The sequence below is a fragment of the Ursus americanus genome, chromosome 1, assembly GCF_024610735.1.
Source record: "Ursus americanus isolate L20-20 chromosome 1, mUrsAme1.1.p, whole genome shotgun sequence".
NCBI lineage: Eukaryota > Metazoa > Chordata > Mammalia > Carnivora > Ursidae > Ursus > Ursus americanus.
The window spans coordinates 49317235-49335426 of NC_142127.1; the positions used below are offsets into that span (position 1 = coordinate 49317235).

Sequence of the window (18192 nt, forward strand, 5' to 3'; positions counted from 1 at the left end):
GGTAATTTGTTACACAGCAATACAAATATACTCTTTAACATGTATAAGATGTCTATAGCAATACCTTTCTAGGAATAAAAAAACTTGAAAGAAACAAAAGCCCAGCCAATAGAAAATGGATAAATTATAGTAAATTCAAACAACAAAATACTATATAGCAGTAAAAATAAATGAAATGAACTATAGGTACTTTGTCAAGTGTTGAAGAAACAATGAAGAAAAAATAGGTAAGTTGTAGAAGAGTACATATCTATAGTATGATTCAATTTATATGATGTTTGATAACACTCAAAACTTAACAATTTTTTTTTATCTTTTAAAAAATATTTTATTTAGGGGCGCCTGGGTGGCACAGCGGTTGAGCGTCTGCCTTCGGCTCAGGGCGTGATCCCGGCATTATGGGATCGAGTCCCACATCAGGCTCCTCCGCTGTGGGCCTGCTTCTTCCTCTCCCACTCCCCCTGCTTGTGTTCCCTCTCCTGCTGGCTGTCTCTCTCTCTGTCGAATAAATAAATAAAATCTTTAAAAAAAAAAAAATATTTTATTTATTTATTTGAGAGACAGTGAGAGAGCACAAGCGACGGGAGGGGCAGAGGGAGAAGGAGGAGCAGACTCCCTGCTGAGCAGGGAGACTGATGTGGGACTAGTTCCTAGGAACCTGGGATCATGACTTGAGCTGAAGGCAGACGCTTAACCGACAGAGCCACCCAGGCGCCCAACAATATTTTATTTTAAAGAGGAAAGAGGGATCTGGGAACTAGGAGAGGCACAAAGGAGATGTCAAAGTTGTAGCTAATGTTCTGGGTCTTTCTTATAAGTTGATGATAAATATATGGGTATTCATTTTATAATTATTATTTATAAATTATGCTATGTTATCAATACATGTTTTTTAAATAATAAAATAATTTTAAAATAAGAATAGTTTACAAACTTTACTATCAACCTTTAAATCTAAATCTTTCTGGATTTTATATATGCATGAATGTACTTCATGTTCAAACAAATATGAAAATATACAGAGGAAAGGAAACATAAGAACCAAACTTGTGGTCAAAAGCCTCAATAATTTAAAAATAAATTTCCAAAAGTGATTCTCATCTAAACTATACCAATTACCTGTTAAATAGTCTACTTCACTCTTGTTCTTAAAGGGAATGTCCTCTCACTAGTGATTTCTCCATCAAATTACCACGGTCCAACATGCTCTGACTCCTGAACCTCTGGGACCTGAGTTTATTTCCCTCTTCCCACATGTCCTAACCACAGAACAGATCCTAACATTTCTTAGCATTAATGTCTAAAAAGCTGATGTGTACATTTAATAAAATGCAGGTATTGCTTCCTAGACATCGCATCATAAGTAGTTCCCTGCTTTCCATTTGTTCTGGGGAGTTTAGGGATGCTTATTTGTGGTTCTGCCTAACATGATTTCACTTGAATCTTTTCTTTTCTTCATTGTTAATATCCACTACATTAGAAGTCTTATCAACTCTACTTCCAAAATACATTCTGAATCTGTTCATTTCTTTCCATTTCTCCTGCTACCACCCATTCTAGTCCAAACACTATCATCGCTTACCTGGACTAAATGAACAGCCACCTGTCTCCTTGCTTCCATTCTTGTCTCCCCACAGTACATTCTCCACACTATAGGCATAAAGATTTTATTATAACACATATGAGATCATGTCACTCTTTTTCTTCAAATCCTCCTTTGGCTTCCTATTACAACAGAATAAAATCCAAAATTCCTTCCAGCCTACCTCTCCAAGTTCATTTCCCTCATGCACACTAAAGAGCCACACTGGCCTGACAGTTTTAGAAAAAAACAAGGCTATTATTGCCTTGCAGACCTTGCATTCAAGCATTTTTCTGCCTGGACTACTCTAACCTCAGTTCTTTGCAGACTGACTCATCCTCATCATTCAGGGCTTAGCTCAAAAGTCCAAACACCAAAAAAAAAAAAAAGTCCAATTTCCAAGAGGCCTTCTCTGACCACTCTGACAAAAGCAGGGCTTCCAACCACACTCTATCAAGCACACCACCCTGTTTTATTTTCTTTACAGCCCTTATCACTACCTGAAATCTTATTTTAAAAATCTATTTATTTATTGTCTCTCTCCCTCCACATGTAGGGATCTTGTCAATCCCATTCACTGCTATACCCTATGCCAAAATAGTTCCCAGCATAATGTACATGTATATAATCACGTGCTGACTGAATGACCTCTTGTGGTTTTGGTTCAAATTTGTCTCTGAACAAGTGTTCAAGTTTAATAACCTGAATGCTTTATTTGGTTATACTATGCTTCTTTAAACAAAGTATATGAACAAAAAGCATTTTTATTAACTTCTAAATTCATACCTCTTCTTCTCTGTCTTTAAAATATCAGGGTAGGGGCGCCTGGCTGGCTCAGCCGGTAGAGCGTATGACTCTTGATCTTGGGGTCATGAGTTCGAGCCCCACGTTGCAAGTAGAGATTACTTGAAAAAATAAATTTAAAAATATATTTTAAAAAAATATCATGGTAAAGATGGTTAAGTATTCTGTAAACACATAGGCACAGACTGAAAAGAAAAAAACCAAAAAACAATGTTTGTTTTATGGCCCAAATTGAGAAGTTATTTTCAAATCCTAAGCTAGGGATATCTGTGCATGCCACTGACCTTCAACAAATGGAAAAAAATATCTACTTTATAGGTAGAACTGCTGGGGATTTAAGTTTTTAAAAAGTTATTTCCTCTTATGAACATTGTAGCTTCCTACTGATTTAAAAATAGAGACTAAATCTGCATGTATGTTAAAGGTCTTAGTTGTCAATAATAGATTCCATACATTGTCCTTAGACTAGCCCATTTATTCAACACACATATGTGTCCTTAGTATACTGCCTAAAATGTGGTCAGTGCATATGTATGTTGAATGAATAAATGGACTACTCTAAAAACAATATGTTGGGGGGCACCTGGCCAGCTCAGTCGGTAGAACATGCAATTCTTGATTGGGGTTGTGAATTAAGTCCCACGTTGGGAATAGAGCCTACTTAAAAAAAAAGAAAAAAAGAGGGGCGCCTGGGTGGCTCAGTTATTAAGTGTCTGCCTTCGGCTCAGGGTGTGATCCCAGAGTCCCGGGATTGAGCCCTACATCAGGCTCCTCCGCTGGGAGCCTGCTTCTTCCTCTCCCACTCCCCCTGCCTGCGTTCCCTCTCTCGCTGTCTGTCTCTCTGTCAAATAAATAAATAAAATCTTTTTTTTAAAAAAAGAATAAAAACAATATTTTGGGAAGACAAACAACAATTCTAATATAGTGCTGCAACCAATGTATGCAGAGTAACATGTTAGAAGAGGCAAGACTGTAACTAAAGTGAAGGGGTCAGGAAAAGTGTCTGAGTGGAGCTGTGATACCTGGGATGAGTCGTGAGGTAAACAGGTAAGAGAAAGAAAGGAAGAGAGCTCCAAAGAAAATATGAGATGCAAAGATACATTGGCTTGAGCAAGTGAGCAACACGTCAGAACTGCAATAGCAAATGTTAAGGATGGACAAAGAAATAAGGCTGAAAGTGTGGGCAAGATGCAGATAACAGTGCCTTGTATACTACATTAAGGGATTCAGATTTTGTCTTATAAGGCACCTACACAGACCCCTAGGGATTTGTAGATGTAGCCCCAAGGCTATGTTTCTCTTAGAGAAACCTTTTATTTTCAACTTGATACAAATAAAAGACAAAAATATTTTTTAAAAAGGATAATCTGGACAATGTGAATGGCCACCTTTTAATTGATTACTGTCATAAGATTTCAGTTCACATGTTTGTGTTTAGCTGTGCGCTGGCAAACAACTGGTACCATTTGTCATTGGCACAGGTTAATGAGAAAGAAATGGGAACTACTTTATGTAAATGATGGTGTTTGACAAGTGAAGGTCAAATGAAATCATGATACATTGAACAAAGGAAAGCTTTGCAGTGGTTTAAATAAAGAAAAGAGGTGAAGGCATAATCTCAACACAAGTACAAAATGGACAGGGCTTTTGTAAGGAAATTATACTACAGAGGACAGTGAACATTTGCTTTTGGAACATATTAGGTCCAGCAAAAACAGTCTCATTGGTAACAAAGAATAAGTATTCGTTTGAATTTGTTTTATAATTCTGCTTCATTTAACTTATAACTGGGAGTTATAGTTGTGTAAGATATACAACATAAGGAGTTTATATATAGTTTTATATTTGCATATATTTAACATACTGAAACTATTTTAAGTTAACAATAGAGAATCCTGGGTATCTACTCAGGCTTGAGAAATTTTGTTCTGGGGATTGGGAGCCACTGAAAGATTTTAATAAGGAAACGACAAATTTGTGCTTTAGAAAAATCACTCTGGCAGCAGTATGGAGGGTTGGAATTGAAAGTACTGAAGCAAGGCAGGATGGAGGCTACCTAATATAATAATGTGATAAAACGGTGAGGCCCTAAATTACTTAGGTGATAAAAAAGGTGACGGATAGGAGTTAGAATCAAAAGGACTTGGCTGTGGATGAGGAAAGGAGGGTATCCAGGAGGACTGCCCTCTGTGTGAGTTGGTGGTGAGATAAAGACCACAGGAAGACAAACAAGTGAGGGTGAAGGAGAATGAGAAAAGAGAGATGATGAATTTAAGTCAGCAATGATTTGAATTTCATTTCATCCAAAGAAAATCCAGTTCTCTTTTCTGGGTCCCAGTTTTCTCAGTGACAGCTGCATTCATGAATTAACAAATTAACTATTATAGCGCGCTCTAAAAATACACATAGCACTCCACAGTATGCTGTAAATAAGTCATGAAAAATCAGCAAAACCCCAGGTCCTGAAGGAAATTCAGCAGGGTTAAAAAGAGATGTGACAAATGTCTACTAAACACTTGAATTGTGACCCAACGCGCTCTCCCAGTACTGTACTCTGCTCTGTCAGTCAGAGGCGATCACTCCCTTGCCCACGTAGGAACAAGAGGTAGCATGCCAAGCCCACGTGGGAGATGGAAAGACACCACCCTCAAGGGACGTGCAAAGCAACGGGGCACACCTAGTGCATGATTACTGAAAATAACGTAGGGGTAGTTGACCAAGTTACCTTTTACTTAGAGGAATCAACGTGTAATATCTTAGTCCGATAAAAATGTAAACATTTCACATTTTATTACCAAAAGAAGAAAAAGGTGAGAGGAAGGAAAATAAAGCCGTTATCGTGAAACCAGCCTGTCTCCGCAGGCCACAGAAGGGCGAGCTCTGGAAAAGAGTAATTCAACCCTAGTTTGGTGGGAATGCCAGCATCTTCCACCACTAACTCATAATACAATAGCATAATGTTTACAGACCCCAAATGTTTAACCGTCAACCACAACGTCCAACGTGCGACTGAGGGGAAAGCCGCGGGGCGTACCTTTAGCACGAACTCTGCTTTTGGGGGGGGGGGGGGGTCGCACTCGACACAGCGCCCCTCTCGGGACCCGGCCAGGGCCTCCCAGAACGAAAGTCGGGGAATGAGGGCACCGGGGCGGCACGGTTCGCACAGTAAACCGACACCAGGAGGCAGTAGCACAGTGCCCCCGAGGCTCGGCCCCGCGCCGCGTGCAAAGCAGGAAACGGGTGTCTGCCGCACAGCGCAGCCTCCGCCGGACCGGGCCGGGCGGGGCCACGGCTGGTTGGAGGCGGGGCCGGCGCAAGAGCTCTCTTCCCGCTGCCTGATGGGAATTGTAGTTCTGGGAACTAGCTAGGCTCCCTCAAAGGGCTCTGGGAACTACACTTCCCGTTGAGGGAACGGCGCCAGCAGGCCGCGCGTTACGGGGGCGTCACACTGCCCGCAACCAGGGTCCAGAGCTGTAGAGTGTTTGAGGGGCAGGCTGGAAGGGGGTGTCTTTTCCTCCACTCTGCGCTCAGGCGGTGCCGATTCCGCCTTATCTCGCCCCACTGCCTTGCGCTCCTTGCCCGGCTCCCCGTGTCAGCTTTTCCTGGGCCCGTCAAGGAATTGGGGCCTGGAGGTTCGGAGGTAACGGCCGCTGCCTGGCGCGGGAGCGAGGGGCGCTCCCGTCTTCAGCCCAGCCAATCCCGCACCCGGCCCTTGCCTCCATGGGCCCAACTCAGAAACCCAACGTGTGCCGCCAGCTGAGTCGCCGGGCGCTGGGCTTCTTCTCGCGGGATGCAGGCGTGGTGCAGAGGACGAACCTGGGCATCCTGAGGGCGTTGGTGTGCCAGGTGACGCCGGCGGCTGGGAATGGGGCCAAGGGCAGCGGGGCGACTAGTGGCCAAGCCTCCTGCCGGGGTGCAGTTTTTACGCGTTAGAGCCCCTTTTTAAGAAGATCACATGTGACGAGCAGGGGAATCCAGGCACTGAACCTGGGGAATTAGTAAATAGCTATTAATAGAACAGCCAGATGCTTTTAGTTTTAAGCTTCTTAGGTTCTTCCTGAGTACGAGCTTCCTAAAATTTGGTCACCTCGCTTAACACGTGGGGGCAGAGTGAGGAAGATAGGAATGTAATGTTTTAAATAACGTGCGTGAGATTACTTTGAAAACTGTAGATTTAACTATCCCACCTAAAATTGGTGCATGGTAGAAATTTAAGAGTTATTCCCTAAACCAAAATTCCTTGTGTCTTTCAGGAAAGTACTAAATTTAAGAATGTGTGGACAACTCATTCCAAGTCACCTATAGCCTATGAGAGAGGAAGAATATATTTTGACAATTATCGGTGCTGTGTCAGCAGGTATCTTTTTGATGAACATTTTTGGTGTAATTCACCTCACTGTTAATCTTAACTAATTTTTATAGAACCACATGCTATATCAGCACTTAATGAAATAAGAAGAATGAAAAAATGAGCCCCAAATAAGAATAGATGGTAAAATGGGTTGTAATTTAATAATCTTGTTAAATCCAAAGTTAGAGGTTTCATCTTTGCAAATATCAATTTAAAATGAATTTACTTTAGAGTGCAGGCAAAATGATGGGTTGCTCAGGGTATGGTATAGTGTTTTATTGTACTTAGAAGATATCAGAGTCAAGGGAGCCAGGTATCTAATATTTAGATGCTGCTTTAGAGAAGAATTTCTTTGTTTTTTTTTTTTAAGATTTTTATTTATTTATTTGAGAGAGGGACACAGAGATAGCGAGAGAGAGCACGAGCTGGGAGGAGAGGGAGAAACAGGCTCCCCGTGAGCAGGGAACCCTATGTGATGCTGGATGCTCAATCCCATGACCCTGGGATCATGACCTGAGCCACCCAGGCACCTTTCAAGAGTTTCTATGTTTTGTTTTGGAAGTATTTGCCTTTTTTTTGGTTTAAGAGAAAATTTTCAAACTTGTTTCAGAGAGAATAGTATAGTGAACCTCCATCTACTCACTACCTAGATTCAAAAGGAATCCAGATTTTGCTGCATTTGCTTATCTATCCCATTGCCCCCTTTTCCTTGACCTTTTTACTAAGTATTCTAAAGCATATTCAAAACACCATGCCACACTTAAGTTTGCTTCTCTAAAATATATGGATTTTTTTCTTTCTCTTAATAGCTTTTATTAAGATATAATTCACATACTAAACAGTTCACCCATCTAAAGTATACAATTTAATGGTTTTTAGTTTATTGAAATTCATATTCAATGATAGGAATTTTGGTGAACCATTGTGGTTCATATAGGCAACCATCACTACAGTTAACATTTTCATCACCTCAAAAAGAAACCCTATTCCATTTAGTTATAGCCCCATCAGCCTTAGCCATAAGCAACTGCTAGTATACTTTCTGTCTCTGTAGATGTAGTTCGGAACATTTCATATAAATTGAATCACATAGTATGTGGTCTCTTTTGTGATTGACTTCTTAGTAGATTAGCACTTTATTATAAAAGGATGTATATAATTCAAGAACAGCCAGATAGAAGAGATTTGTTGGTATGTGGGAAGGGGTACAGAATATCCATGCTCTTTGAGCATACTACTGTCCCTAAATCTCTATGTGTTCACCAACCCAGAAGTTTCTCTCCTTTGGCAATATATACATTTAGTGCTATTCATTTCCTTCAAGCACTGGTTTTTGCTGCATCCCACAAATGTTGATATATTTTATTCATCTTCATTTTGTTAAAAATATTTAAAAATTTCTCTTGAGACTTCTTTGACCCATGTGTTAATTAGAAGTGTGTTGTTTAATTTCCAAACCTTCTGGGATTTTTCAGCTTTCTGTTATTGACTTCTAATTTATTTCCATTGTGGTGTGAAAGCATACTTTGTATTACTTCTACTCTTTTAAATTTGTAAAGGTGTGTTTTATGGCCCAGATTGTGGTCTCTCTTGGTGAATTTCATGTAAGCCTGAGAAGAATGCGTATTCTGCTATTATTGGATGAAGTATTCTCTAGATGTTAGTCAGATCCAGTTGATTGATAATACTGTTCAGTTCAACTATATTCTTACTGACTTTCTGCTTGCTAGACCCACCAGTTACTGACAGACATGTTGAAGTCTCCAACTATAATAGTAGATTTGTTTCTTCTTGTGTTCTATCAGTTTGTCTTACATGTTCTGACACTGTGTTGTTAGATGCATACACATTAAGGATTTTTATGTCTTCTTGGAGAAGTGACCCCTTTATCATTATGTAAGGCCACTGTTTATCCCTGATAATTTTTATTGTGGAAGTCAACTTTGTCTAAAATTAATATAGCTACTCCAGCTTTCCTTTGATTAGTATCTGCATGGTGTGTCTTTCTCTAGTCCTTTACTGTAATCTGCGTCTTTATATTTGAAATGGGTTTCTTGTAGACAACATGTGTTTAAGTCCTGTTTTGTTTTTTTTTTTAAAGATTTATTTATTTATTTATTTATTTATTTATTTATTTGACAGAGAGAGTGAGAGAGCCAGCAAGCACAAGCAGGGGGAGTGGCAGGCAGAGGGAGAGGGAGAAGCAGGCTCCCCCACTGAGCAGGGAGCCAGATATGGGGCTCAAACCCAGGACTCAGAGATCATGACCCGCCATGAAGGCAGATGCTTAACTGACTGAGCCACCCAGGAGCCCCTAAGTCCTGTTTTCTTATCCACTCTGACAGTCTTTGCCTTTTAATGGGTATATTTAGACCATTCACATTTAAAATGATTATTGATATAGTTGGGTTAATACACTTCCATATTTACAACTATTTTCTGTTCATTGCCTCTTGTTCTTTTTTTTGTCTTTCATTCTTTTTTTGTCTTCTCTGCTTTTAATTGAGCATTTTATATGATTCTACTTTCTACTTTAGCATATCAATTATACTTCTTTTTAAAAAGTTTTAATGGTTGCCTTAGAACTTGGAATACATATTTACAACTAATCTAAATCACCTTCAAGTAGCACTATACCTCTACGTGGGTAGTGTAGTTACCTTATAATAGAGTGTTTCTAATTGCTCCCTCCTGCCTTTTATAACGTTGCTGCCATTCTTTTTACCCATAAGCTATATTCACTGAGTATCTTATTGCTGTTATTATTATGAACAAATTTTTATCTGTTAAATCAATTAAGAATAAGAAAAGTAAAGAATTTTATTTTACCTTTATTCCTTTTATTTATTTATTTATTTTATTTGAGAGAGAGAGAGCGCTTGCGTGCACATGCACATGAGCAGGAGGAAGGGCAGAGGGAGAGGGAGAGAATCTCAAGCAGACTCCCTGCTGAGTATGGAGCTGGATTCAGGGCATCATCCCGAGATCATGACCTGAGCCACTTAACTTACTGAGCCACCTAACGTTCTTTCTTTTTTAAGGTAGATCTGAGTTTCTGACCTATATAATTTTTCTTCTCTTTGAAGAACTTTTTTGAACATTTCTTGTAAGGCATATCCACTGGCAGCACATTCCCTCAATTTTTGTTTGTCTGAGAAAACCCGATTTCTTTTTGACTTTTGAAGGATAACTTCTTAGGATACAAAATTCTAGATTGGTTGGGTGCAATATAATGATTTATAAGAAATATATATTTGGATGTGATGTGATGAGCACTGGGTGTTATATACAACTAATGAATCATTGAACATTATATCAAAAATTAATGATGTATATGTTGGCCAAGTGAATTTAAATTAAAAAAAAAAGAAATATATATTTGGTCATTCAGATGACCAAAATATATTTCTCTGATATATTTGCTCTTCATCTACGGTTCCTGAAAATCTTTAGACCCATAAAGGTGAAGTAGGTGTCTTGTTATTAATGAAGCTAATTTTCAGACCCCACCCGAGTGTAAAGGCTTGTTGCCTGGAGGACCAGCCATGTGATTAGAGGGTTGGAATTTTTGGTCCCAACCCCTGACCTCCAGGCAACAGGGGAGCTGGAGGTTGAATCAACCAGTAGCCAATGACTTAGTCAATCACAACTATACAGTAAAGCCTCCATAAAACCTCAAGAGGACTGGGTTTGAAGAGCTCTGGGTTGGTGAACACTTGGAGATGCAGGGAGAGTAGCTTTCCTGGAGAGGGAATGGATGCTTCATGCCCTTTTCCCATACCTTTTCCTATGTATCTCTTCATCTAGGTGTTGATTTGTATTCTTTATCATATCTTTTAATAAACTGGTAAACATAAGTAAATGTTTACCTGAGTTCTAGGAGCCACTATCAAATTAAAAGAAACTAAGGAGAAGGTCATTGGAACCCCAATCTGTAGCCCATGGGTCAGAAACACAGGTAACAGCCTGGGGGCTTGGTGACTGGCATCTGAAGTGGGGGGCGGAGAGCAGTCTCATTGGACTGAATCCTTAACCTGTGGAATCCGATGCTATCTCCTAATAGGTAGCATAGGAATTGAGTTGAATTCTTGGACACTCTGCTGGTGTCCGAGAAGTGCTTGGTGTTGCGTGTGGGAGAACCCCCTCCCCCCATATTGGAATTGGGTACAGGAATCTTAAAAGACTGTAGGTGGGGATTGTTTCATCACCTTAAATATTTTACTTCACTCTCCACTTGCTTGCGTGTTTTCTGAAGAGAAGTCCAGTGTAATTCATATCCTGTTCTTCTTAGATAAGGTGTTTTTTCTTCTGACTTCTTTCAAGATGTTCTCTTTGTTTTTGATTTTCTATAGTTAGAATAATATATACCTAGGTATAGATTTTTTGGTATTTATCCCCTTTGGTGTTCTGTAAGCTTTTTGGATTTATGATTTGGTGCTTGTGATTAATTTTGGAAAATTCTCAGCCATTATTATTTCAAGTATTTCTTCTGTTCTCTTTTTCTTATCTTTTTAGTATTCCCATCATGTATACATTACACCTTTCTAATTGTCCCTCAGTTCTAGGATATTGTGTTCTGCTTTTATCATTTTTTTTGTTCTAGTTTGGGACGTTTCTGTTGACATATCTTCAAGTTTACCAGTCTTTCCTTGGCTGTGTCCAGTCTACTGATGAGCCCATCAAAGACATTCTTATTTGTATGGAGTTTTGGTTTTTAGCGTTTCCTTTTGATTTTGTTTTTAGGTTTTTTTGTTTTGTTTTGTTTTTGTTTTTTAAAGATTTTGTTTATTTATTTGACAGAGAGAGAGCACAAGCAGGGGGAGCGGCAAGCAGAGGGAGAAGAAGCAGGCTCCCCATTGAGCAAGGAGGTTCTGATGTTTGCTTCCTCTCTTCAATCTTTGCATTTTAGCATCCCTTGTAATTTTTTTTTTTTAAAGATTTTATTTATTTATTTGACAGAGAGAGAGACAGACAGCGAGAGAGGGAACACAAGCAGGGGGAGTGGGAGAGGAAGAAGCAGGCTCATAGCGGAAGAGCCTGATGTGGGGCTCGATCCCATAACGCCGGGATCACGCCCTGAGCCGAAGGCAGATGCTTAACCGCTGTGCCACCCAGGCGCCCCCCTTGTAATTTTTTGTTGGAAGTTGTATGTGATGTAAAAGGAATTGTGGTAAATGGGTCTTTAGAGTGAGTTTTTATGTTTGTCTGGCTAGGGATTAGGCTGTGTTTGTTGTTTCCTGAAGCAGTAGGTGTCAAAGGCTAAAATTTCTTCCAGTGTCCTTGTTTTTATTTGCCTAGTACTGATTCCAGTGGCTTACTCCTGCTAAGCTGTGATTTTTGGTATTCACCTCTCTTTCTAGTTTTGGGGGCAGCAGTTTGCTCTGTGACCTTAATTCTCTGATGAAACTAAAAACAGTTGTTGATTGTGTTTGTTCAGCTTTTTTTCTTGTGAGGACAGGAGTGATGACTTCTAAGCTCTTTACATGTAGGATCAGAAACCAGAAGTTAGGGAAGATAGTTTGAGATTTGTCCTGAAGAGGGATCCTGCCAACAATCTTTTTCTGATTTGAGATTTGTTCTGAGGAGGGATCCTACAACAATCTTTTTCTGATTCTCTCTGACAATTTAGCCAGCCTACAATTCAGCCTGTATGGCCAGTGAATCTATAAATTTCTTCCCATTTGCCTTTTACCACAAACTCCACTGATTTTGAGAGTGCTCTTAGGCTAGGACTTCTCCACACTCTGCTGCAAATGAAGTCAGTTGCTCTGGGAAGAGAATAGGGCTATCTGCTCTAAGGCCTGCTTCTTCCCCCCAGGCAAAATCTTTAAGCCCAGGCTTTAAAGTTGGTAGTGGTGGGGTGGGAGGGGGGGAGTGTGGAATCAATGGCGTTCTTCTCTTTGAGTGACTCCCCTACTCTAAAAGCTGAACATTTGGAGTTGAGGCAAACATTTGCCTCAGCTTTTCTTGCCTTTCTTAACGTGGAACCACTGCTTTATGAGGTGGGCTAAGGGTAATCACAGCCTCTGTATTCTTAGGCATGTCACACCCAAGGTAGAGTTGGGGCTAGGTGGGAGAAGGAAGCCCCACTTTTTGACTGCACTCACCCAGGACTCAGCCCCAGCAACAAGCAGCTGGGAGCTACATGAGAAATGCTGTCATCCTGGTCCCCCATGAAGGTGGCCCTCTGGGAGCTGGGGGTAGAGGGAGTCCTTTGCTCTCAGCTATACCAGTCTGGAGTAGTTTTCATCTTGCTGAGCTAAGAAGAGTATGGAGGGACCACATCCTAGTTTGAACATCATATACTCTCTTTATGCTTACTGAACTCTAGTAGATGTTTTTGAATAAATGTCTCTTTGTTTGCTGTATGCCCCTAGGACCATTTCCAGAGACTTTAAATAGTTGTCCTTTTACAGTTTTCACCAGTGTTCCTGGAGAGGATGCCCATAAAGCTCCTCATGCAATCATGTTGGAAGTGGATATCTGGACATTTCTTTATATGATCATAATGTCATTACCACACCTAATGAAATTCATAATAATTCTTTGGTATTTAATTTAATTTAATGCCCATTTCGTAACTTAACCAATTTAGAGGTGTCTGCTTTAATTAAAATAAATTTAAATCTGCGTAGGTCACATTGGTTGGTGATCTAATAATAAATAGTTGTAGTTCTTTACTATGGCATTCAGGGGTGTTTTACCCATAGTTTAGAATCACCCACAGTTTAGAAGTTTGAGCTTGCTTTCATTCCTGTGAAATTGTTTGGTTTAAACCTTTGAATCAGAGAACATCAAAGGTGGATAAAATTGTCACTCTGAAAATTGTTTCTTATTTTTTTTTAATATTTTTATTTATTTATTTATTTATTTGAGAGAGAGAGAGAGAGAGAGAAAACACAAGCAGGGGGAGTTGGCGGAGGGAGAGGGAGAAGCAGGCTCCCTGCTGAGCAGGAAGCCTGACATGGGGCTCCATCCCAGGACCCTGGGATCATGACCTGAGATGAAAGCAGACGCTTAACCAACTGAGCCACGCAGGTGCCCCTGAAAATTGTTTCTAAACAGTAATTTAATTTTAAAGTTAATCAGTTAAAAAAAAGAAAAATGTCTATGATCACATCACGGTAGTAATCAGGGAAGTATAAACTAAAGTTAAGGGACTATTTTTCACATAAAAAATGTAGTGTTCAGTACTGGTAGAGGTACAAACTTCTTCAACCTTTCTGAAAGGGAATTTGGGGGGCACCTGGGTGGCTCAGTCGTTAACCGTCTGGCTTCGGCTCATGGCGTGATCCTGGTGTTCTGGGATCGAGCCCCGCATCAGGCTCCTCTGCAGGGAGCCTTCTTCTTCTTCTCCCACTCCCCCTGCTTGTGGTCCCTCTCTTGCTGGCTGGCTGGCTGTCAAATAAATAAATAAAATCTTTAAAAAAAAGGGTGGGGGGAATTTGGGAGTAAAAAAAACCCTAAAGTTATTTCCTTTTTTACCCACTAATTTTCATCCTAAAATGAATAGACTCTTTATCTAATTTTCATTTTATAATATTAAAATAACAGTTTATGAACCCCATGGAATTCAGAGATATTCACAGTAAATGTCCAAGAGTAAAGAAAGAATTCAATATGATCCAATTTTAGAAAAAAATATGCAGGTAAGTATATGTATATAAAGAAAAACCAGAAGGAAATGAACCAAAATGTCAATAATGGTTATTTTTGTAATCTTATAGCGTTATAATCTTTTTTATTTTTCAGATTTTCTGTGAATTTTATTGTGAATTTTGTGATCAGAAAAAAAAAATGTTAACATTTAGTTAAGTAAAGGAAAGCAAAATAGCAAGTTATATCTTGGTATTCCAAATCTCTGAAAGAAAAAAGTCACTCAGAGCTGAGCAAACACTGTTTCAGTTATCAAGAAGAATAATCATTCATTTTTCTTTTCTCCCAGCGTTGCATCAGAGCCAAGAAAACTTTATGAAATGCCAAAATGTTCCAAGTCAGAAAAAATAGAGGATGCATTATTATGGGAATGCCCAGTGGTAAGATTTGTTTTTAGCGTATTTGTTTCCAACATATTTTTAGCCTAAAAGAACTGATTATTGTTAATATATATAAAAAGGAATAAAGCTTAAAAATCATAGTAATTCCTTACTCTTGAAAGGAGTCAAGAAGAGAGTATATCCTTTGCTTTTTTTTTCCTCATGAAATAGTTTCTATTTTTAAAAATTATACATTAATATCATGAAGGTATTTTAAAACTTTGATGCCATTTGTAAATCTTGAAAACTGAAAAAAGTTATGAACTGGTTAAAAGTTTTATAAGCAATGTAAGCTAGTTTAGGGTTATTCTCAATGTTTAAGAGATCATTCCACTGATTTAAGAGATCATTCTATCAAAATATTAATTTAGGTGACAGTTATGTTACATGGCTCTTTGAAAGTAGATTCTTATGAGTTTCCTCCATAAATCTTGTTAGGAAAATAATAAGTCAAAAATAAAAAATCATAAAAATACTTTAAAAATAAAATAAAATAATAGGCTAAACTCATTCCACGAGACAGACCAGCATTTCCCTCGTGTGTATTTTTCAGAAGACTGTTTTAGTAAAATGATAACATCTTATACTTGCTAAAGGAGCTGGGAGAATTGAGTTGTAGACAAAAAAAGTGGGATATTCTGAACTTAAAAGGTGAAAAACTTTATATAATTACTTCTTAGAGCCTTTAATGATAGTGTACAATAATACTAATGTTCATGGTGATTTTGACAACCATTTTCCAAAATTCTCTTGATCATAGGATTCCTTTTTTGAGGTGTATTTCTACATATTGGTTTTCCATGGGATCAGTGCTTTAAGAACAGCACTTAGGAAATGCTGCAGCAAATTAATCAGGTCTTTGAATCTGGCTGGTTGTCTTTTTTAGGAAAAATAGAAATTATAATACGGGACCAAAAATAATGTTTAAAGGATAAGAGGCTATGCTTTGAATTTACTGTTAAAATTCTTTCTCTCTCTTTTTAAATACTGTTGTTTTTACATAAAATTATAGTTTTCCAGAGCTGCTGCTTTCTTTTTCCCTAGACACTTAAGCGCTTTAAAAAGAGACACCTTTTTAAAAATCAGAAAGTTTTAAATCTATGTTTTCTTCCCTAATTTCTTATTGAAAGCTGAAAATAACTGTTGTGCCTCCAACATTTAAAGCCTCTTATTTTTTTTTAAAGATTTTATTTATTTAATTTATTTATTTAAGAGAGAGAGAAGAACATGAGCCAGGGGAAGGGCAGAGAAGCAGACTCTCACTGAGCAGGGAGCCAGACATGGGACTCGATCCCAGGACTCTGGGTTCATGACTTCAGCCAAAGGCAGATACTTAACCCACTGAGCCACCCAGGTGCCCTCTAAAGCCTTTTTTTTTGTTTTTAAAGATTTTATTTATTTATTCGACAGAGATAGAGACAGTCAGTGAGAGAGGGAACACAAGCAGGGGGAGTGGGAGAGGAAGAAGCAGGCTCATAGTGGAGGAGCCCGATGCAGGGCTTGATCCCATAACGCCGGGATCACGCCCTGAGCCAAAGGCAGATGCTTAACTGCTGTGCCACCCAGGCGCCCCCCTCTAAAGCCTTTTAATCCATTTTCATTTGTCGGGGAAGGAGGATGACAGATTTCTTAATTGAGAAAAGTTTTGAAGACACCAGTACAAAAACACCAAAAATTTAGAGCAATCCTTGCAAAAATAAAGTTTCTAGTAACCTAATTCCTTTTTTTTTTTTTTTTTTAAGATTTTATTCTGTTTTTCTTTGGCTGCCTTGATTCTACATTCTAGCTTTTCATTTGGAGTTATAGTAGAGCCACAGTGAATCATGGAACAATTTGTCCTCTTACCATTTTGACTTCTATCAAAAGGAAAACAAGTCTTAGAATAAAGAAACATCTATTCCTTGGGGGGGGGGGCAGAGAGAGAGGGAGAATCTTGAGTAGGCTCCATGACCAGCATAGAGCACAATGCAGGGCTTGATCTCACCACCCGAGATCATGACCTGAGCTGAAATCAAGAGTTGGACACTTAACTGACTGTGCCACCCAGGTGCCCCAAGAAACATCTATTCCAGCAGATGACTTAGGCTTATGCTATTATACATGGTTTTAAGAACTGTTAGTATCATCGTTATCACAGCAGCAGTAGTAACACTCCTACTGTTTTTATGATGATGCTTGGCTCACATTTGTTGAATTATTTAATGATAAATAATAAGTAATAAATTATTTGAGGTACTGTTTAAGCACTTTATGTGAATAAACTCACTTAATAAGTTAATGATGAAAATAATTACCTACAGTTTCATCTTTCCTTCTCCCAATTCTCTATTTGTACATTTATTATTTCCTCTTTGGTTTACTTATCTGACTATTTCTCTAAGGTTTTAGCTGTTTTCTTTGGACATGGATTTCTGCAGATTTGTTCATGACCAACCAGTTTCATTTTTACACCTTGTATTTTTTAGGGGGAAATACTTCCCAATCCATCAGATTATAAATCTTCACTCATTGCACTGACTGCTCATAATTGGCTATTTCGCATATCAGCAACTACTGGGAAAGTCCTTGAGAAAATATATCTTGCTTCATATTGCAAATTCAGGTATTAACTGTGACTTTATTACTCAAAATTTTATTAAAATATTTAAAATATAAATATATATACAAATTTGAGACTTGTGGCCCAGGAAATTTCAAGTTTTGGGGTTTTTTTTAAGTTTCTCATTGTATATCTGGATCTCAGTTTATAAACCTTTTCTCTTTTTCTCTCCTTATGACTACATTTGAAGATCTGAAGATACAGACCCTTTATCATTCATTTTTGTATCACTCATAAGTAACTAACCTTGGCAGATATCTCTCCCCACCCTTTTCAAATTTCCCTCCTACAAGTAGTATTTTATATGTTCTGCAAGTAGTATTTTATATGTAGGTTGCATTTCATGATAGGTTTTCCTGAAGGCTATTCTGTTTCAGTTAAATCACCTGCCTAGTACAGTCTAAGAACTGTTGTGTTTTTTTTTAAAGTGGTCTCTACACCCAGTGTGGGGCTCGAACTCATGAACCCAAGATTAAGAGTCCCATTCTGGCTGAGCCACCTGTGTATCCCTGTAAACTGTTATTTTAACTTAGTAGTTTTATATATTATATACAGACATATTGGGAGTGAGTATATGCATGTAGAATGTGAAAGTAACATTTTTAATGCTTTTTGTAATGTTAATGTCCATTTTAAAGTAGGAATGGCCTTTTGTTTTCTAAGTTTTGAATATTGTTTGATCAAACACAATTTTTATTTATTGACACTAAAAGGATTAAAATTAAATATATATATCTATTTACTTTTTATTTATTTACTTATTTATTTTTTAAAGATTTTATTTATTTATTTGACAGAGAGAGACAGCCAGCGAGAGAGG

The 18192-nt window shown here is 38.4% G+C and overlaps 2 protein-coding genes across 7 annotated transcripts in view; one reads left to right on the plus strand and one right to left on the minus strand.

The window, feature by feature from the left end:
* The window catches only part of METTL8 (methyltransferase 8, tRNA N3-cytidine), an 84573-nt gene extending 78936 nt beyond the window's left edge, over positions 1-5637 (minus strand). The window contains exons 1-3 of one of the 4 annotated variants that reach the window (XM_087861373.1): positions 5421-5637; positions 2369-2487; positions 1583-1650 (exon numbers count right to left, since the gene is read on the minus strand). The gene's annotated coding sequence lies outside the window, so the exon portion shown is untranslated. Of the gene's footprint in view, positions 1-1582; positions 2300-2368; positions 2488-5420 lie in introns of those variants that run through there. The other 3 variants (XM_087861375.1, XM_087861376.1, XM_045779975.2) reach the window with 3 other exon arrangements.
* Positions 5638-5773: 136 nt separating this feature from the next.
* The window catches only part of DCAF17 (DDB1 and CUL4 associated factor 17), a 38869-nt gene continuing 26450 nt past the window's right edge, over positions 5774-18192 (plus strand). For 2 of the 3 annotated variants that reach the window (XM_045779948.2, XM_087861365.1), the window contains exons 1-4: positions 5774-6232; positions 6640-6743; positions 14683-14773; positions 17239-17375. In XM_045779948.2, the coding sequence (XP_045635904.1) occupies positions 6107-6232; positions 6640-6743; positions 14683-14773; positions 17239-17375 (458 nt within the window). In that variant the 5' untranslated portion in view covers positions 5774-6106. The remainder of the gene's footprint in view (positions 6233-6639; positions 6744-14682; positions 14774-17238; positions 17376-18192) is intronic. The other variant, XM_087861366.1, reaches the window with a different exon arrangement.